At 51.7% G+C, this 14,863-nt stretch overlaps 1 protein-coding gene across 1 annotated transcript in view; it reads left to right on the forward strand.

The window, feature by feature from the left end:
• Nucleotides 1-6,334: 6,334 nt before the first annotated feature.
• The window catches only part of LOC125449697 (uncharacterized), an 80,107-nt gene continuing 71,578 nt past the window's right edge, over nucleotides 6,335-14,863 (forward strand). Inside the window, exons 1-2 of the mRNA XM_059642983.1 lie at nucleotides 6,335-6,408; nucleotides 9,671-9,749. Of these exons, the coding sequence (XP_059498966.1) occupies nucleotides 6,368-6,408; nucleotides 9,671-9,749 (120 nt within the window). The 5' untranslated portion in view covers nucleotides 6,335-6,367. The remainder of the gene's footprint in view (nucleotides 6,409-9,670; nucleotides 9,750-14,863) is intronic.

A 14,863-nucleotide genomic window follows, 5' to 3' on the forward strand; every position in this document is an offset into this window, starting at 1 on the left:
TGGTATCCTACCCCGCCATCCCCCCCAACCCACTTCCACCGCACCCCCTCCCCATCTCCCTGCGGCGCTGTTGCATTTACATAGCACCCTATCAACCCCGGGGACACTTCATGCCTACCCCCCCACAACCCCAACCCCAAAACCTCACAAACGCAGCGGCATGTTCTGGAGAAGGGCAGCCACGGTTGGGCATGTGGCCCACGCACAGCAAGATCCCACAGGGAGCGAAGGGTTCGTTTGGACCTGGTGATGCATGTCGGTAGGGGGGGGGTGACAGGTGGGCTGTGGGGGGCAAACCCTGGATGAACACATCTCCACACCTCCCCCCACCCCTTCCACCATCATGGCAGAAAAGCCATAAGACCATAAGACATAGGAGTGGAAGTAAGGCCATTCGGCCCATCAAGTCCACTCCGCCATTTAAATCACGGCTGATGGGCATTTCAACACCACTTCCCTGCACTCTCCCCGTAGCCTTTGATTCCTTCTGAGATCAAGAATTTGTCGATCTCTGCTTGAAGGCATCCAACGTCCCGGCCTCCACTGCACTCTGTGGCAATGAATTCCACAAGCCCACCACTCTCTGGCTGAAGAAATGTCGTCTCATTTCTGTTTTAAATTGACCCCCTCTAATTTTAAGGCTGTGCCCACGGGTCCTAGTCTCCCCACCTAACGGAAACAACTTCCTAGCGTCCACCCCTTCTAAACCATACATTATCTTGTAAGTTTCTATTAGATCTCCCCTCAACCTTCTAAACTCTAATGAATATAATCCCAGGATCCTCAGCCGTTCATCGTACGTTAAAGCCACCATTCCAGGGATTATCCGTGTGAATCTCCACTGGACACGCTCCAGGGCTAGTATGTCCTTCCTGAGGTGTGGGGTCCAAAATTGGACACAGTATTCTAAATGGGGCCTAACTAGAGCTTTATAAAGCCTCAGAAGCACATTGCTGCTTTTATATTCCAACCCTCTTGAGATAAACGACAACATTACATTCGCTTTCTTAATTACGGACTCAACCAGCAAGTTAATCTTTAGAAAATCCTGGACCAACACCCCCAGATCCCTTTGTACTTCTGCTTTGCGAATTTTCTCAACCGTTTAGAAAATAGTCCATGCCTGTATTCTTTTTTCCAAAGTGCAAAACCTCACATTTACTCACATTGAATTTCATCAGCCATTTCCTGGACCACTCTCCGAAACTGTCTAAATCTTTCTGCAGCTTCCCCACCTCCTCAGTACTACCTGCCTGCCCACCTACCTTCATATCATCGGCAAACTTCGCCAGAATGCCCCCAGTCCCTTCATCCAGATGCGGCCCCAACACTGAACCCCGCGGGACAACCACTCGTCACTGGTTGCCATTCCGAAAAAGAGCCTTTTATCCCAACTCTCTGCCTTCTGTCAGACAGCCAATCCTCAAACCCCCAAGATCGAAGCTGGACTGGGATCTTCCTTTGCCATACCTAAAAACATGGCCGACGTGGTTGACATGTTGTCACCCCCGCTCCCTGATTGGCTACTGAACAGAGTGCCTCACTCGGGGAGGGGAGGACAGCAGAGAGTCCATTGTTGAGGGAGATGGGGCCGTTGGGGTCTGGAGTCACGTGGAGGCCCAGGCTGGGGTAAAGGCGGCAGATATTGTTTGCCCCTGTTGGCACCGAGGGCTGCTGGGTCTTGGCACCAACACCACCAACCCCCCCCCCCCAACCTCCACCCCACCCCACCTTGCCCGTTCGCGCCCTTTTCCCATTGGTGGGATCGCCCTGTGCAACCAACATGGCGGCTTCCAGATCGACCAACATGGCGACAACCGTTTGCTGCCTCTGTCACCGAGGACCAACGCTATCCCCGCCCCCTCACCCTCACACCCCCATCTCACCCATAAACCCCACCCCAATCCCCCCGAACTCCCGAAACCCCTTGAAGGGGGTGCGGCGTCCCCACCCCGCACCCTGGTTCCGGCCTCTGGCGGGCCCCAAGATGGTGGATCAGGAGCTTCCCGCCCACAGACCCCACCAGGGGACAGCAGGAGGGGGGCCTTTCTGCCCCTCGAAGCCGGTCTGGCCACCTGGTAGATTGTCCCAGGGTGTCGGTTCTTGGGCCCTTCCGCTTGGTCCTGGCGGGCATGAGGCTTAGGACACCCTGAAACGCACGATTGGCTGATCTCATCATCCTCCACGCCAGCCGCCTGCCTTTTCCCCTCCATCCCCTTCGGGGTTAAAAATCTCTCCGTCCGGCCTTCAATACCCGTAACGCACACCGCCCCAGCTCCCGCCGCGACAGCCCTCTCCACGAAGGCAATCCCCAACTTCACTCCCCCCGCAGAGAGAGGAAACCCCTCCTCGCCTCTACCTTGACCCCCCCTTGCTCTGAGATAATGCCCCTTCTGGTCCTAGACGCTCCCCCACAAGACAGGAGGAAAATCCCCTTCCCCGCAGTGCCCCCCGGGAATCTTTACGAAGGTCGCCTCGCCTTCCTCTAAAGTCCAGGCCCATAAGCCTGCTCTAGCTCTCCCTCATCAATCAGACCCTCCACACGTGGGAAACGATGGCGACAGCGGGTGTAGGGGCTGGGGGGGGGTGACAGGAATAGGGAGGGGGTGTAGGGGGATGGGGGGGTGACAGGGATAGGGAGGGGGTGTAGGAGGATGGAGGGGGTGACAGAGATAGGGAGGGGGTGTAGGGGGATGGAGGGGGTGACAGAGATAGGGAGGGGTTGTAGGAGGATGGAGGGGGTGACAGAGATAGGGAGGGGTTGTAGAGGGCTGGAGGGGGTGACAGAGATAGGGAGGGGGTGACAGAGATAGGGAGGAGATGTGGGGGGCTGGAGGGGGTGACAGAGATAGGGAGGGGTTGACAGAGATAGGGAGGGGGTGTAGGGGGCTGGAGAGGGTGACAGGGATAGGGAGGGGGTGACAGAGATAGGGAGGGGGTGTAGCGGGATGGGGGGGTGACAGAGATAGGGAGGGGGTATAGGGGGCTGGAGGGTGTGACAGAGATAGGGAGGGGGTGTGGGGGGCTGGAGGGGGTGACAGGGATAGGGAGGGGGTGTAGGGGCATGGAGGGGGGGGTGACAGAGATAGGGAGGGGGTGTAGGGGCTGGGGGGGGTGACAGAGATAGGGAGGGGGTGTAGGGGCTGGAGGGGGGGTGACAGAGATAGGGAGGGGGTGTAGGGGCTGGAGGGGGGTGACAGAGATAGGGAGGGGGTGTAGGGGGGTGAAGGGGGTGACAGAGATGGGGAGGGGGTGAAGATCCTGTTGAGGCAGCGCCCCAGTCAGAGATTCTGTGCCGGAGTTGTTTGGTTGGGGGTTGGGGGGGAGTTACCATTTTTCCACAATCTCTCGGTTGGGATAATCCCAGACACAAGTGTTTTGAGGGGCTCCATCTCTCTGGTTAAACTCGCAGGATGTAAAACTCATTCCCTGCCACAGGCCCCAAAGCACTGAGTGTTTCCAATTAGGGAATTGCAAATAGATCTTGGGGCTGAAGGGGGGAACAGGGGCCTGAGTTTGATTGAAGGGCCGAATGGCCTACTCTTGCTCCCACTTTCTCTGTCAATTCATTCCTGTATCCATCTCCGTGCGCAGGAGGGTGTTCCAAACATCTCTCCTCTCTCTCTCCCTGAATTGTTTTCGAGGTGTTACTCCCAAAATTTTATTAATTTGGAAGGGCCAGGAAAGATTTACAGGGATGTCAGAGGGTTTCAGCTGCTGGGAGAGGCTGGGGCTGTTTTCCCCGGAGATTGGAGAATTAGTCCAGGGAATGGGGGAGAGATTTGATGGGAATTTGCGGTTTTGATTGAAAGGAGAGAGGTGCAGCCCGAATGGGCCAAAAGGCTCCCAGCTTGGGATGAGATGGGGAAATGGCAAATGCAATGGAGCTTTTGGGATGTCGTAATTCTGTGAGTGAAGTGCGCACACTCGTAGTGACCTCACTCTCTTCCTGGCCTCCTTCCTGGTTTTTTTCCCAAACATTCCCACACAGGAAGAAGGTGGGTCTGTGTCCACTCCTGGGCTTGTGGGTCAGGGGGAGGGAGCAGAGGGGCTGAGGGCTGCCTTGAAGGGGCCACAGAGTGGGGGCAGAGAGACAGAGAGAGAGAGACAGAGAGAGAGAGAAGGGGAGAGATAGAGACAAAGTGGGGAGTGAGGTGGGAGGGTGGGGGGAGAGACGGGAGGGAGGGGGTAGAGAGAGTGAGGGGGGGAGGCGGAAAGTAGAGGAGGGGAGAGAGGTGGGAGGGAGACGGGGGAGAGAGGTGGGAGGGAGACGGGGGAGAGAGGTGGGAGGGAGACGGGGGGAGAGAGGTGGGAGGGAGACGGGGGGAGAGAGGTGGGAGGGAGACGGGGGGAGAGAGGTGGGAGGGAGACTGGGGAAGAGAGGTGGGAGGGAGACGGGGGAGAGAGGTGGGAGGGAGACGGGGGAGAGAGGTGGGAGGGAGACGGGGAAGTGAGGTGGGAGGGAGACGGGGGAGAGAGGTGGGAGGGAGACTGGGGGAGAGAGGTGAGAGGGAGACGGGGGAGAGAGGTGGGAGGGAGACGGGGGAGAGAGGTGAGAGGGAGACGGGGGAGAGAGGTGGGAGGGAGACGGGGGAGAGAGGTGGGAGGGAGACTGGGGGAGAGAGGTGGGAGGGAGACGGGGGGAGAGAGGTGGGAGGGAGATGGGGGAGAGAGGTGGGAGGGAGACGGGGGGAGAGATGTGGGAGGGAGACTGGGGGAGAGAGGTGGGAGGGAGACGGGGGAGAGAGGTGAGAGGGAGACGGGGGAGAGAGGTGGGAGGGAGACGGGGGAGAGAGGTGGGAGGGAGACGGGGGAGAGAGGTGGGAGGGAGACTGGGGGAGAGAGGTGGGAGGGAGACGGGGGGAGAGAGGTGGGAGGGAGACGGGGGAAGAGAGGTGGGAGGGAGACTGGGGGAGAGGGGGACTGAGGGAGAGAGGTGGGAGAGGTGGAGAGAGGTTGGGGGGTACTCGGGGGACTGGGGGAGAGTGACGGGAGAGGGGACTGGGGAAGAGATGGGGAATGAGAGGGGAGAGAGGAAGAGTTGGGGAGGGAGATAGGGAGAGTGAGAGGGGAGAGAGGGAGAGTGGGGGAGGGAGAGAGGGAGAGTGAGAGGGGAGAGGGGGAGAGTTGGGGAGGGAGAGAGGGAGAGTGAGAGGGAGAGTGGGGGAGGGAGAGAGGGAGAGTGAAAGGGGAGAGAGGGAGAGTGGGGGAGGGAGAGAGGGAGAGTGAGAGGGAGAGTGGGGGAGGGAGAGAGGGAGAGTGAGAGGGAGAGTTGGGGAGGGAGAGAGGGAGAGTGAGAGGGGAGAGAGGGAGAGTGGGGGAGGGAGAGTGAGAGGGAGAGTTGGGGAGGGAGAGAGGGAGAGTGAGAGGGGAGAGAGGGAGAGTGGGGGAGGGAGAGAGGGAGAGTGAGAGGGAGAGTGGGGGAGGGAGAGAGGGAGAGTGAGAGGGAGAGTGGGGGAGGGAGAGAGGGAGAGTGAGAGGGGAGAGGGGGAGAGTTGGGGAGGGAGAGAGCTGCCATCTGTGTGGATGGGTTGGATCCGGCTGGGAATGTAGCTGCCCCAGGGGTGTGCCTGTGCTCTCCTCCCCACCCACCCCCCACCCCGGGCTCTTCTCCCACCTTCTCGGGCTCCTCCCTCCCCCTCCCCACACTCCGGGCTCTCTTCCCCACCCACAGGGGCAGATTCCGACCCAGATAACGGCCCTTCAGACTCAATCCGACACACACCCGCGCCTCTCCCACCCCCACACCCACCGCTTCACCTTGTCAGTGGGATCTTCCTGTGCGCAGATTCTGCCAGGATCCATCCTGCCTCACCGTGACATCTGCGCGCTGTGCCCCTGGGAGTGTTTGACGGGGGTCGGGGGGATGGAAGGGGAGCAGTGTAGAGGAAGCTTTACTCTGTATCTAACCCCGTGCTGTCCCTGTCCCTGGGAGTGTTTGAGGGGAGGGACAGCGTAGAGGGAGCTTTACTCTGTATCTAACCCTGTGCTGTCCCTGTCCCTGGGAGTGTTTGATGGGGGGGACAGCGTAGAGGGAGCTTTACTCTGTATCTAACCCCGTGCTGTCCCTGTCCCTGGGAGTGTTTGATGGGGGGGACAGCGTAGAGGGTGCTTTACTCTGTATCTAACCCCATGCTGTCCCTGTGAGTCTTGGATGGGGGGGACAGTGTAGAGGGAGCTTTACCCTATATCTAACCCTGTGCTGTCCCTGTCCCGGGGAGTGTTGGTTGGGTGGGGGGGAGGTAACAGTGTGGATGAGTTTGTCGAAACCCCCAGCCCATTCCTTTCGAGAGACAGACTGTGAGGTGCCTGGTGTTCTCGGATCTTGCAGGATGGCTTCCCGATCTCCCTGCAGTGCACCATCGGAATGGAGGGGAGCAGCTTCGTGTTGGAGCTGGAACGGAATGAGTGAGTGTTGGCCTGCTCTGAGATGTCGCTGCATCGCTCAGCCGTGGGGGACGGCGCTGGCTACGAGGCTGTTCGACCACAACACTGCCTCAGCTCGGATCTGGCTCAGTTTGCTCTGGGATCTTTCCCAAAGCCTTCCATGGGAGGCTGGAATGTCCCAACGCTTCCGATTCAAAGCGTCTATTTATTGCACACTGACTGCTCCCTCGGCGCTGACCCTCCGACAACGCCCGCTCCCTCAGCACTGACCCTCCGACAGCGCCCGCTCCCTCAGCACTGACCCTCCGACAGCGCCCGCTCCCTCAGCGCAGACCCTCCGACAGCGCCCGCTCCCTCAGCGCTGACCCTCCGACAGCGCCCACTCCCTCAGCACTGACCCTCCGACAGCGCCCGCTCCCTCAGCACTGACCCTCCGACAGCGCCCGCTCCCTCAGCGCTGACCCTCCCTCAGCGCCCGCTCCCTCAGCGCTGACCCTCCGACAGCGCCCCCTCCCTCGGCGCTGACCCTCCGACAGCGCCCGCTCCCTCAGCGCTGACCCTCTGACAGTGCCCGCTCCCTCAGCACTGACCCTCCGACAGCGCCCCCTCCCTCGGCGCTGACCCTCCGACAGCGCCCGCTCCCTCGGCGCTGACCCTCCGACAGCGCCCGCTCCCTCAGCACTGACCCTCCGACAGTGCCCGCTCCCTTGGCGCTGACCCTCCAACAGCGCCCACTCCCTCGGTGCCGACCCTCGGACAGCTCCCGCTCCCTCGGTGCTGACCCTCGGACAGCTCCCGCTCCCTCAGCACTGACCCTCCGACAGCACCCGCTCCCTCGGCGCCGACCCTTGGACAGCGCCCGCTCCCGCAGCACCGCCCCTCAGAGAGCGCCCCGCTCCCTCGGCGCCAATCTGCTGGGTCGAACCACCTTCTCCCCATCCCTCCCCTCAGCTCCCCTTGCCTTGTAAGGGCTGGGATGCTTCAATTTCTCTGACTCCAGTGGGCAAACAGTGTTGTGCCTCTGCCTGACAGTGAGTGTGTTTGCAAACTGCACATCCCAGAATTCTTACCCTCGTGACTGAACCCCTGCCTGCAATCTGCTTTATTTTATACGGAGATACCTAAATAATTCTTCATTACCTGCTTCGCTCCAAAAGAACAGGGTACGTCTCTAATCTTTACTGCAGATGCGTAGCTCTTTATACCGAGAATATTTCACTGTTCCCACAAATAATTCCTCCCACATTTCCATCCAAACACGCTGATAACGTCCAGTTTGGGAGGAGTTGGAGCATAGAACAGGACAGCATTATGGGATCGAGGGGAGAGTGGGGTTGAGAAACTTTTTCGCCATGGTGGGGCAGACACGACGGGCTGAACGGCCTGATTTCTGCTCCTAGGTCTTATGCAACAGGCCCTTCGACCTACGAAGTCGGCACAAAATTAAACTGAACCTTCCTGCCTGCCCCTTGGCACACATCCCTCCATCCCATGCATATCCGTGTGCTTATCGAAATGCCCCTTAAACGCCTCCAGCCCTACCCCCAGCAGCACATTCCACCCTCCTTCTACTCTCCGTGTTAAAAAAACCTTGCCCCTCACATCTCCTTTGAACTTTACCCCCTCTCACCTTAAATGCACCCCCCCCCCCCCCCCCGCCCCCGCGCCCCTAGTATTAGACATTTCAACTCTGGGCATAAAGATTCTGAGTGTCAACTCTATCTCATAATTTTACAGACTTTGATCAAGTCTCCCCTCAGCCTCCAGACAAAACAACCAGGGTTTTTCCAGCCCCTCCTTATAGCTCATACCCTCTAATCCAGGCAGCATCCCGGTATCCCTCTTCCACACCCACTCCACATCCTTCCTGTAACATGGGGACCAGAACTGAACAGTAGGAACTGCAGACGCTGGAGAATCCAAAATAACAAGGTGTAGAGCTGGTGCAACATGGCAGGCCAAGCAGCAACAGACGATTGACAATAGGTGCAGGAGTAGGCCATTCGGCCCTTCGAGCCAGCACCACCATTCATTACGATCATGGCTGATCATCCACAATCAGTATCCTGTCCCTGCCTTATCCCAATAACCCTTGATCCCACTATCTTTAAGAGCTCTATCCATCTCTTTCTTGAAAGTATCCAGAGTCTTGGCCTCCACTGCCTTCTGGGGCAGAGCATTCCATATATCCGCCACTCTCTGGGTGAAGACGTTTTTCCTCAACTCTGTTCTAAATGGCCCACCCCTTATTTTTAAACTGTGTCCTCTGGTCCTGGACTCCCCCATCAGCGGAAACATGGTTCCTGCCTCCACAGTGTCCAATCCCTTAGTAATCTTATACGTCTCAATCAGATCCCCTCTCATCCTCCTAAACTCAAGTGTATACAAGCCCAGTCGCTCCAATCTTTCAACATATGATAGTCCCACCATTCCGGGAATTGACCTCGTGAACCTACGCTGCACTCCCTCAATAGCAAGAATGTCCTTCCTCAAATTTGGAGACCAAAACTGTACACGATACTCCAGGTGCGGCCTCACCAGGGCCCTGTACAGCTGCAGAAGGACCTCTTTGCTCCTATACGCAATTCCTCTTGTGATGAAGGCCAGCATGCCATTCGCTTTCTTCACTGCCTGCTGTACCTGCATGCTTGCTTTCATTGACTGATGTACAAGAACACCCAGATCTCGTTGTGCTTCCCCTTTACCTAACTTGACTCCATTTAGATAGTAAATGGAGAGGACGCTGATGTTTCAGGCCTAAGGGTCAAAGCCTGAAACGTCAGCTTTCCTGCTCCTAAGATGCTGCTTGGCCTGCTGTGTTCATCCAGCCCCACACCTTGTTATCTCACAATACTCTAAAGTGTAAATTAAAGTCTTGTAAAGCTGCAGGATGGCATCCTGACTCTTGTACTCAATTCCCTGGCCAATAAAGATGAGCGTGCCATACACCTTCCATACGCCCCTATCTACTTGTGGGGTCACTTTCAGGACTTGAACCCCAAGATCCCTCTGCAGATCGGTGCTGTTCGAACTGTACTTTGTGTTTCTGAAGAAGGGTCTCTCAATCCTAAACGTTAAATGTGTCACACTCTCCCCATGGCCTGCTGAGTTTCTGCAGAAATGCCCGTCTGTGTTTTGGATTTCTGGCCCCTGTGCTTCCTCCCATGTCTGTCTCACCTTCACTGGGGTTGTCAGAGCAAACGCACAGCCCGTGACGCTGGGGTGTCACTGATGGTGCAGCCGGGAACATTCACATAGCACCTGACTTCTCCCCTCCCTACAGGAACCTCCTCCCAGGCACGCACCGGCTCATGTACTATCGACCGGACGGGTCCCTGGTGACGGAAGAGGACCGCAACATGGTAAGGTGGCTGCCTGTCATTGGCCAGGGCTGACTGAGAGGAGAGGGGGAGGGAATGAACTTCGGAAAGGAGCATTCGTGCAACTGGGTATGTTGCAGAGAACAGCAGCTCCTGTGTATATTATAGAGAATGGCAGCTCCTGTGTGTATTATAGAGAATAGCAGCCCCTGTGTATATTATAGAGAATAGCAGTCCCTGTGTATATCATAGAGAATAGCAGTCCCTGTGTATATTATAGAGAACAGCAGCTCCTGTGTATATTATAGAGAATAGCAGCCCCTATGTATATTATAGAGAATAGCAGCCCCTGTGTATATTATAGAGAATAGCAGCCCCTATGTATATTATAGAGAATAGCAGTCCCTGTGTATATTATAGAGAATAGCGGTCCCTGTGTGTATTATAGAGAATAACAGTCCCTGTGTGTATTATAGAGAATAGCAGCCCCTGTGTGTATTAGAGAGAATAGCAGTCCCTGTGTGTATTAGGGAGAATAGCAGTCCCTGTGTGTATCAGAGAGAATAGCAGACCCTGTGGAGATTATAGAGAATAGCAGTCCCTGTGTGTATTAGGGAGAATAGCAGTCCCTGTGGAGATTATAGAGAATAGCAGTCCCTGTGTGTATTAGGGAGAATAGCAGTCCCTGTGGAGATTATTGAGAATAGCAGTCCCTGTGTGTATTAGGGAGAATAGCAGTCCCTGTGGAGATTATTGAGAATAGCAGTCCCTGTGTATATTATAGAGAATAGCAGCACCTGTGTATATTACAGAGAATAGCAGTCCCTGTGTATATTATAGAGAATTGCAGTCACTCAGCGTATTGTAGAGAATAGCGGTCCCCGTGTGTATGAGAGAGAATAGCAGTCCCTGTGTGTATTAGAGAGAATAGCAGTCCCTGTGTATATGAAAGAGAACAGCAGCCCTTGTGTATATTATAGAGAATAGCAGCCCGTGTGTATATTATAGAGAATAGCAGCCCCTGTGTATATTATAGAGAATAGCGGTCCCTGTGTATATTATAGAGAATGGTAGACCCTGTGTGTATTACAGAGAACAGTGGTCCCTGTGTATATTATAGAGAATAGCAGTCCCTGTGAATGTTTTAGAGAATAGCAGTCCCTGTGTGTACTGTAGAGAATAGCAGTCCCTGTGTATATTATAGAGAATAGCAGTCCCTGTGTATATTATAGAGAACAGCCGTCACTGTGAATATTATAGAAAATAGCAGTCCCTGTGTGTATTATAGAGAATAGCAGTCCCTGTGTATATTATAGAGAATAGCAGTCCCTGTGTATATCATAGAGAATAGCAGCCCGTGTGTATTATAGAGAATAGCAGTCCCTGTGTATATTATAGAGAACAGCAGTCCCTGTGTATATTATAGAGAATAGCAGTCCCTGTGTATATTATAGAGAACAGCAGTCCCTGTGTATATTATAGAGAACAGCAGTCCCTGTGTATATTATAGAGAATAGCAGTCCCTGTGTATAGTATAGAGAATAGCAGTCCCTGTGTATATTATAGAGAACAGCAGTCCCTGTGTATATTATAGAGAATAGCAGTCCTTGTGTATATTATAGAGAACAGCCGTCACTGTGAATATTATAGAAAATAGCAGCCCCTGTGTGTATTATAGAGAACAGCGACCCCTGTGTTTATTGTGGAGAACAGCAGTCCCTGTGTAAGTTATAGACAATAGTGACCACTGTGTATATTATAGAGAATAGCAGTCCCTGTGTGTATTATAGAGAATAGCAGTCCCTGTGTATATTATAGAGAATAGCAGTCCCTGTGTGTATTATAGAGAATAGCAGTCCCTGTGTATATTATAGAGAATAGCAGTCCCTGTGTGTATTATAGAGAATAGCAGTCCCTGTGTACATTATAGAGAACAGCGGCCCCTGTGTGTATTATAGAGATTGGTAGTCCCTGTGTATATGAGGCAGAATACCACTCTCTGTGTATATTATAGACAATACCACCCCCTGTGTATATTATCGAGAATAGCGGCCCCAGTGTATATTATAGAGAATAGCAGTCCCAATATATTATAGCGAATAGCAGCCCCTGTGTATATTTTAGAGAATAGCAGCCCCTGTGTATATTATAGAGAATGGTAGTCCTTTTGTATATTGTAGAGAACAGTGGCCCCTGTGTATATTATAGAGAATGGTAGTTTTTTTTAATATTGTAGAGAACAGTGAACCCTGTGTATATTATAGAGAATAGTGGCTCTTGTGTGTATTATAGAGAATGGTAGTCGCTGTGTATATTAGGCAGAATACCACTCCCTGTGTATATTATAGAGAACACCACCCACTGTGTATATTATCGAGAATAGTGGCCCCTGTGTATATTATAGAGAATAGCAGTCCCTGTGAATGTTAAAGAGAATAGTAGTCCCCGTGTATATTATCGAGAATAGCAGTCCCCGTGTATAGAAAGAGAATGGTAGTCTCTGTGTATATTATAGAGAATAGCAGTCCCTGTGTATATTATTGAGAATAGCAGTCACTGTGTATATTATAGAGAATAGCAGTCCCTGTGTATACTATAGAGAATAGCAGTCCCTGTGTATATTGTAGAGAAAAGTGGCCCCTGTGTATATTATAGACAATGGTAGTCACTGTATTACAGAGAACAGTTGTCCATGTGTATATTATAGAGAATAGCAGTCCTTGTGTATATTATAGAGAATAGCAGTCCCTGTGTATATTATAGAGAACAGCGGTCCCTGTGTATCTTATAGAGAATAGCAGTCCCTGTGTGTATTATAGAGAATAGCAGTCCCTGTGTATATTATAGAGAATGGCAGTCACTGTATTACAGAGAACAGTGGTCCATGTGAATGTTATCGAGAATAGCAGTCCCTGTGTATATTATAGAGAATAGCAGTCCCTGTGTATATAAAGAGAATGGTTGTCTCTGTGTATATTATAGAGAAGAGCGGCCCCTGTGTATATTGTGGAGAACAGCAATCCCTGTGTATATTATAGAGAATAGCAGTCCCTGTGTATATTATAGAGAACAGCAGTCCCTGTGTATATTATTGAGAATACCACCCCCTGTGTATATTATCGAGAATAGTGGCCGCCGTGTATATTATAGAGAATAGCGGCCCCTGTGTATATTATAAAGAATAGCAGTCCCTGAGTATATTATAGAGCATGGTAGTCCTTTTGTATATTAGAGAAAATGGTAGTCCCTGTGTATATTATCGAAAATAGCAGCCCCTGTGTATATTATCGAGAATAGACGGCCCCTGTGTGTATTCTAGTGAACAGCGGTCCCAGTGTGTATTATAGAGAATGGTAGTCCCTGTGTATACTAGACAGAATACCACTCCCAGTCTTTATTGTAGAGAATACTACCCGCTGTGCATATTATCGAGAATAGTGGCCCCTGTGTACATTATAGAGAATAGCAGTCCCTGTGTATGTTATAGAGAATAGCAGTCCCTGTGTATATTATAGAGAATGGTAGTCCCTGTGTATATTACAGAGAAGAGCGGTCCCTGTGTATTTTATATAGAATAGCAGTCCCTGTGTATGTTGTAGAGAATAGCAGTCCATGTGTATATGATAGAGATTAGCAGTCCCCGTGTATATTATAGAGAATAGCGGCCCCTGTGTATATTACAGAGAATGGTAGTCCCCGTGTGTATTATAGAGAACAGTGGTCCCTGTGTATATTATAGAGAATAGCAGTCCCTGTGTATGTTATAGAGAATAGCAGTCCCTGTGTATATTACAAAGAAGAGCGGTCCCTGTGTATTTTATATAGAATAGCAGTCGCTGTGTATGTTGTAGAGAATAGCAGTCCCTGTGTATATTATAGAGATTAGCAGTCCCTGTGTATATTATAGAGAATAGCGGCCCCTGTGTATATTACAGAGAATGGTACACCCTGTGTGTATGAGAGAGAACAGCATTCCCTGTGTATGTTTTCGAGAATGGTTGTCTCTGTGTATATTATAGATAAGAGCGGCCCCTGTGTATATTCTGTAGAACAGCAGTCCCTGGTTATGTTTTGGGAATAGCAGTCCCTGTGTATATTATAGAGAACAGTAGTCCCTGTGTATATTATAGAGAATTGTAGCCCCTGTGTATATTATAGAGAATAGCAGTCTGTGTGTACATTATAGAGAAGAGCACTCCCTGTGTGTATTATAGAGAATAGCAGTCTGTGTGTACATTATAGAGAAGAGCATTCCCTGTGTGTATTATAGAGAATAGCAGTCCCTGTGTGGATTATAGAGAATAGCAGACCCTGTGTATATTATAGAGAACAGTAGTCCCTGTGTATATTATAGAGAACAGCAGCCCCTCTGTATATTATAGACAAGAGCAGTGCCTGTGTATATTATAGAGAACAGCAGTCGCTGTGTATATTACAGAGAATAGCAGTCCCTGTGAATGTTATAGAGAATAGCAGTCCCTGTGTATATTATAGAGAATAGCAGTCCCTGTGTATATAAAGAGAATGGTTGTCTCTGTGTATATTATAGAGAAGAGCGGCCCCTGTGAATATTGGGGAGAACAGCAGCCCCTGTGTATGTTAGATAGAATACCAGTCCCTGTGTACATTATAGAGATGAGCAGTCCCTGTGTATATTGTAGAGAACAGTAGTCCCTCTGTATATTACAGAGAATAGTGGCCCCTGTGTATATTATAGAGAATAGCAGTCCCTTTGTATATTATAGAGAACAGCTGCCGCTGTGTATATTATAGAGAATAGCGGCCCCTGGATGTATTATGGAGAATAGCAGTCCCTGTGTATATTATAGAGAACAGTAGTCCCTCTGTATATTATAGAGAATAGCAGCCCTGGTGTATATTACAGAGAATAGCAGCCCTGGTGTATATTACAGAGAATAGCAGTCCCTGTGCAGATTATAGAGAATAGCGACTCCTGTGTATATTATAGAGAATAGCAGCCCCTGTTTGTATTATAGAGAATAGCAGTCCCTGTGTGTATTAAAGAGAATAGCAGTCCATGTGTGTATCATAGAGAATAGCAGTCCCTGTGTGTATTATAGAGAATAGCAGCCCCTGCATATATTATAGAGAATAGCAGTCCCTGTGTATATTATAGAGAATAGCAGCCCCTGTGT

The sequence above is a fragment of the Stegostoma tigrinum genome, chromosome 47 (genome assembly GCF_030684315.1).
Source record: "Stegostoma tigrinum isolate sSteTig4 chromosome 47, sSteTig4.hap1, whole genome shotgun sequence".
NCBI classification, from domain to species: Eukaryota; Metazoa; Chordata; class Chondrichthyes; order Orectolobiformes; family Stegostomatidae; genus Stegostoma; species Stegostoma tigrinum.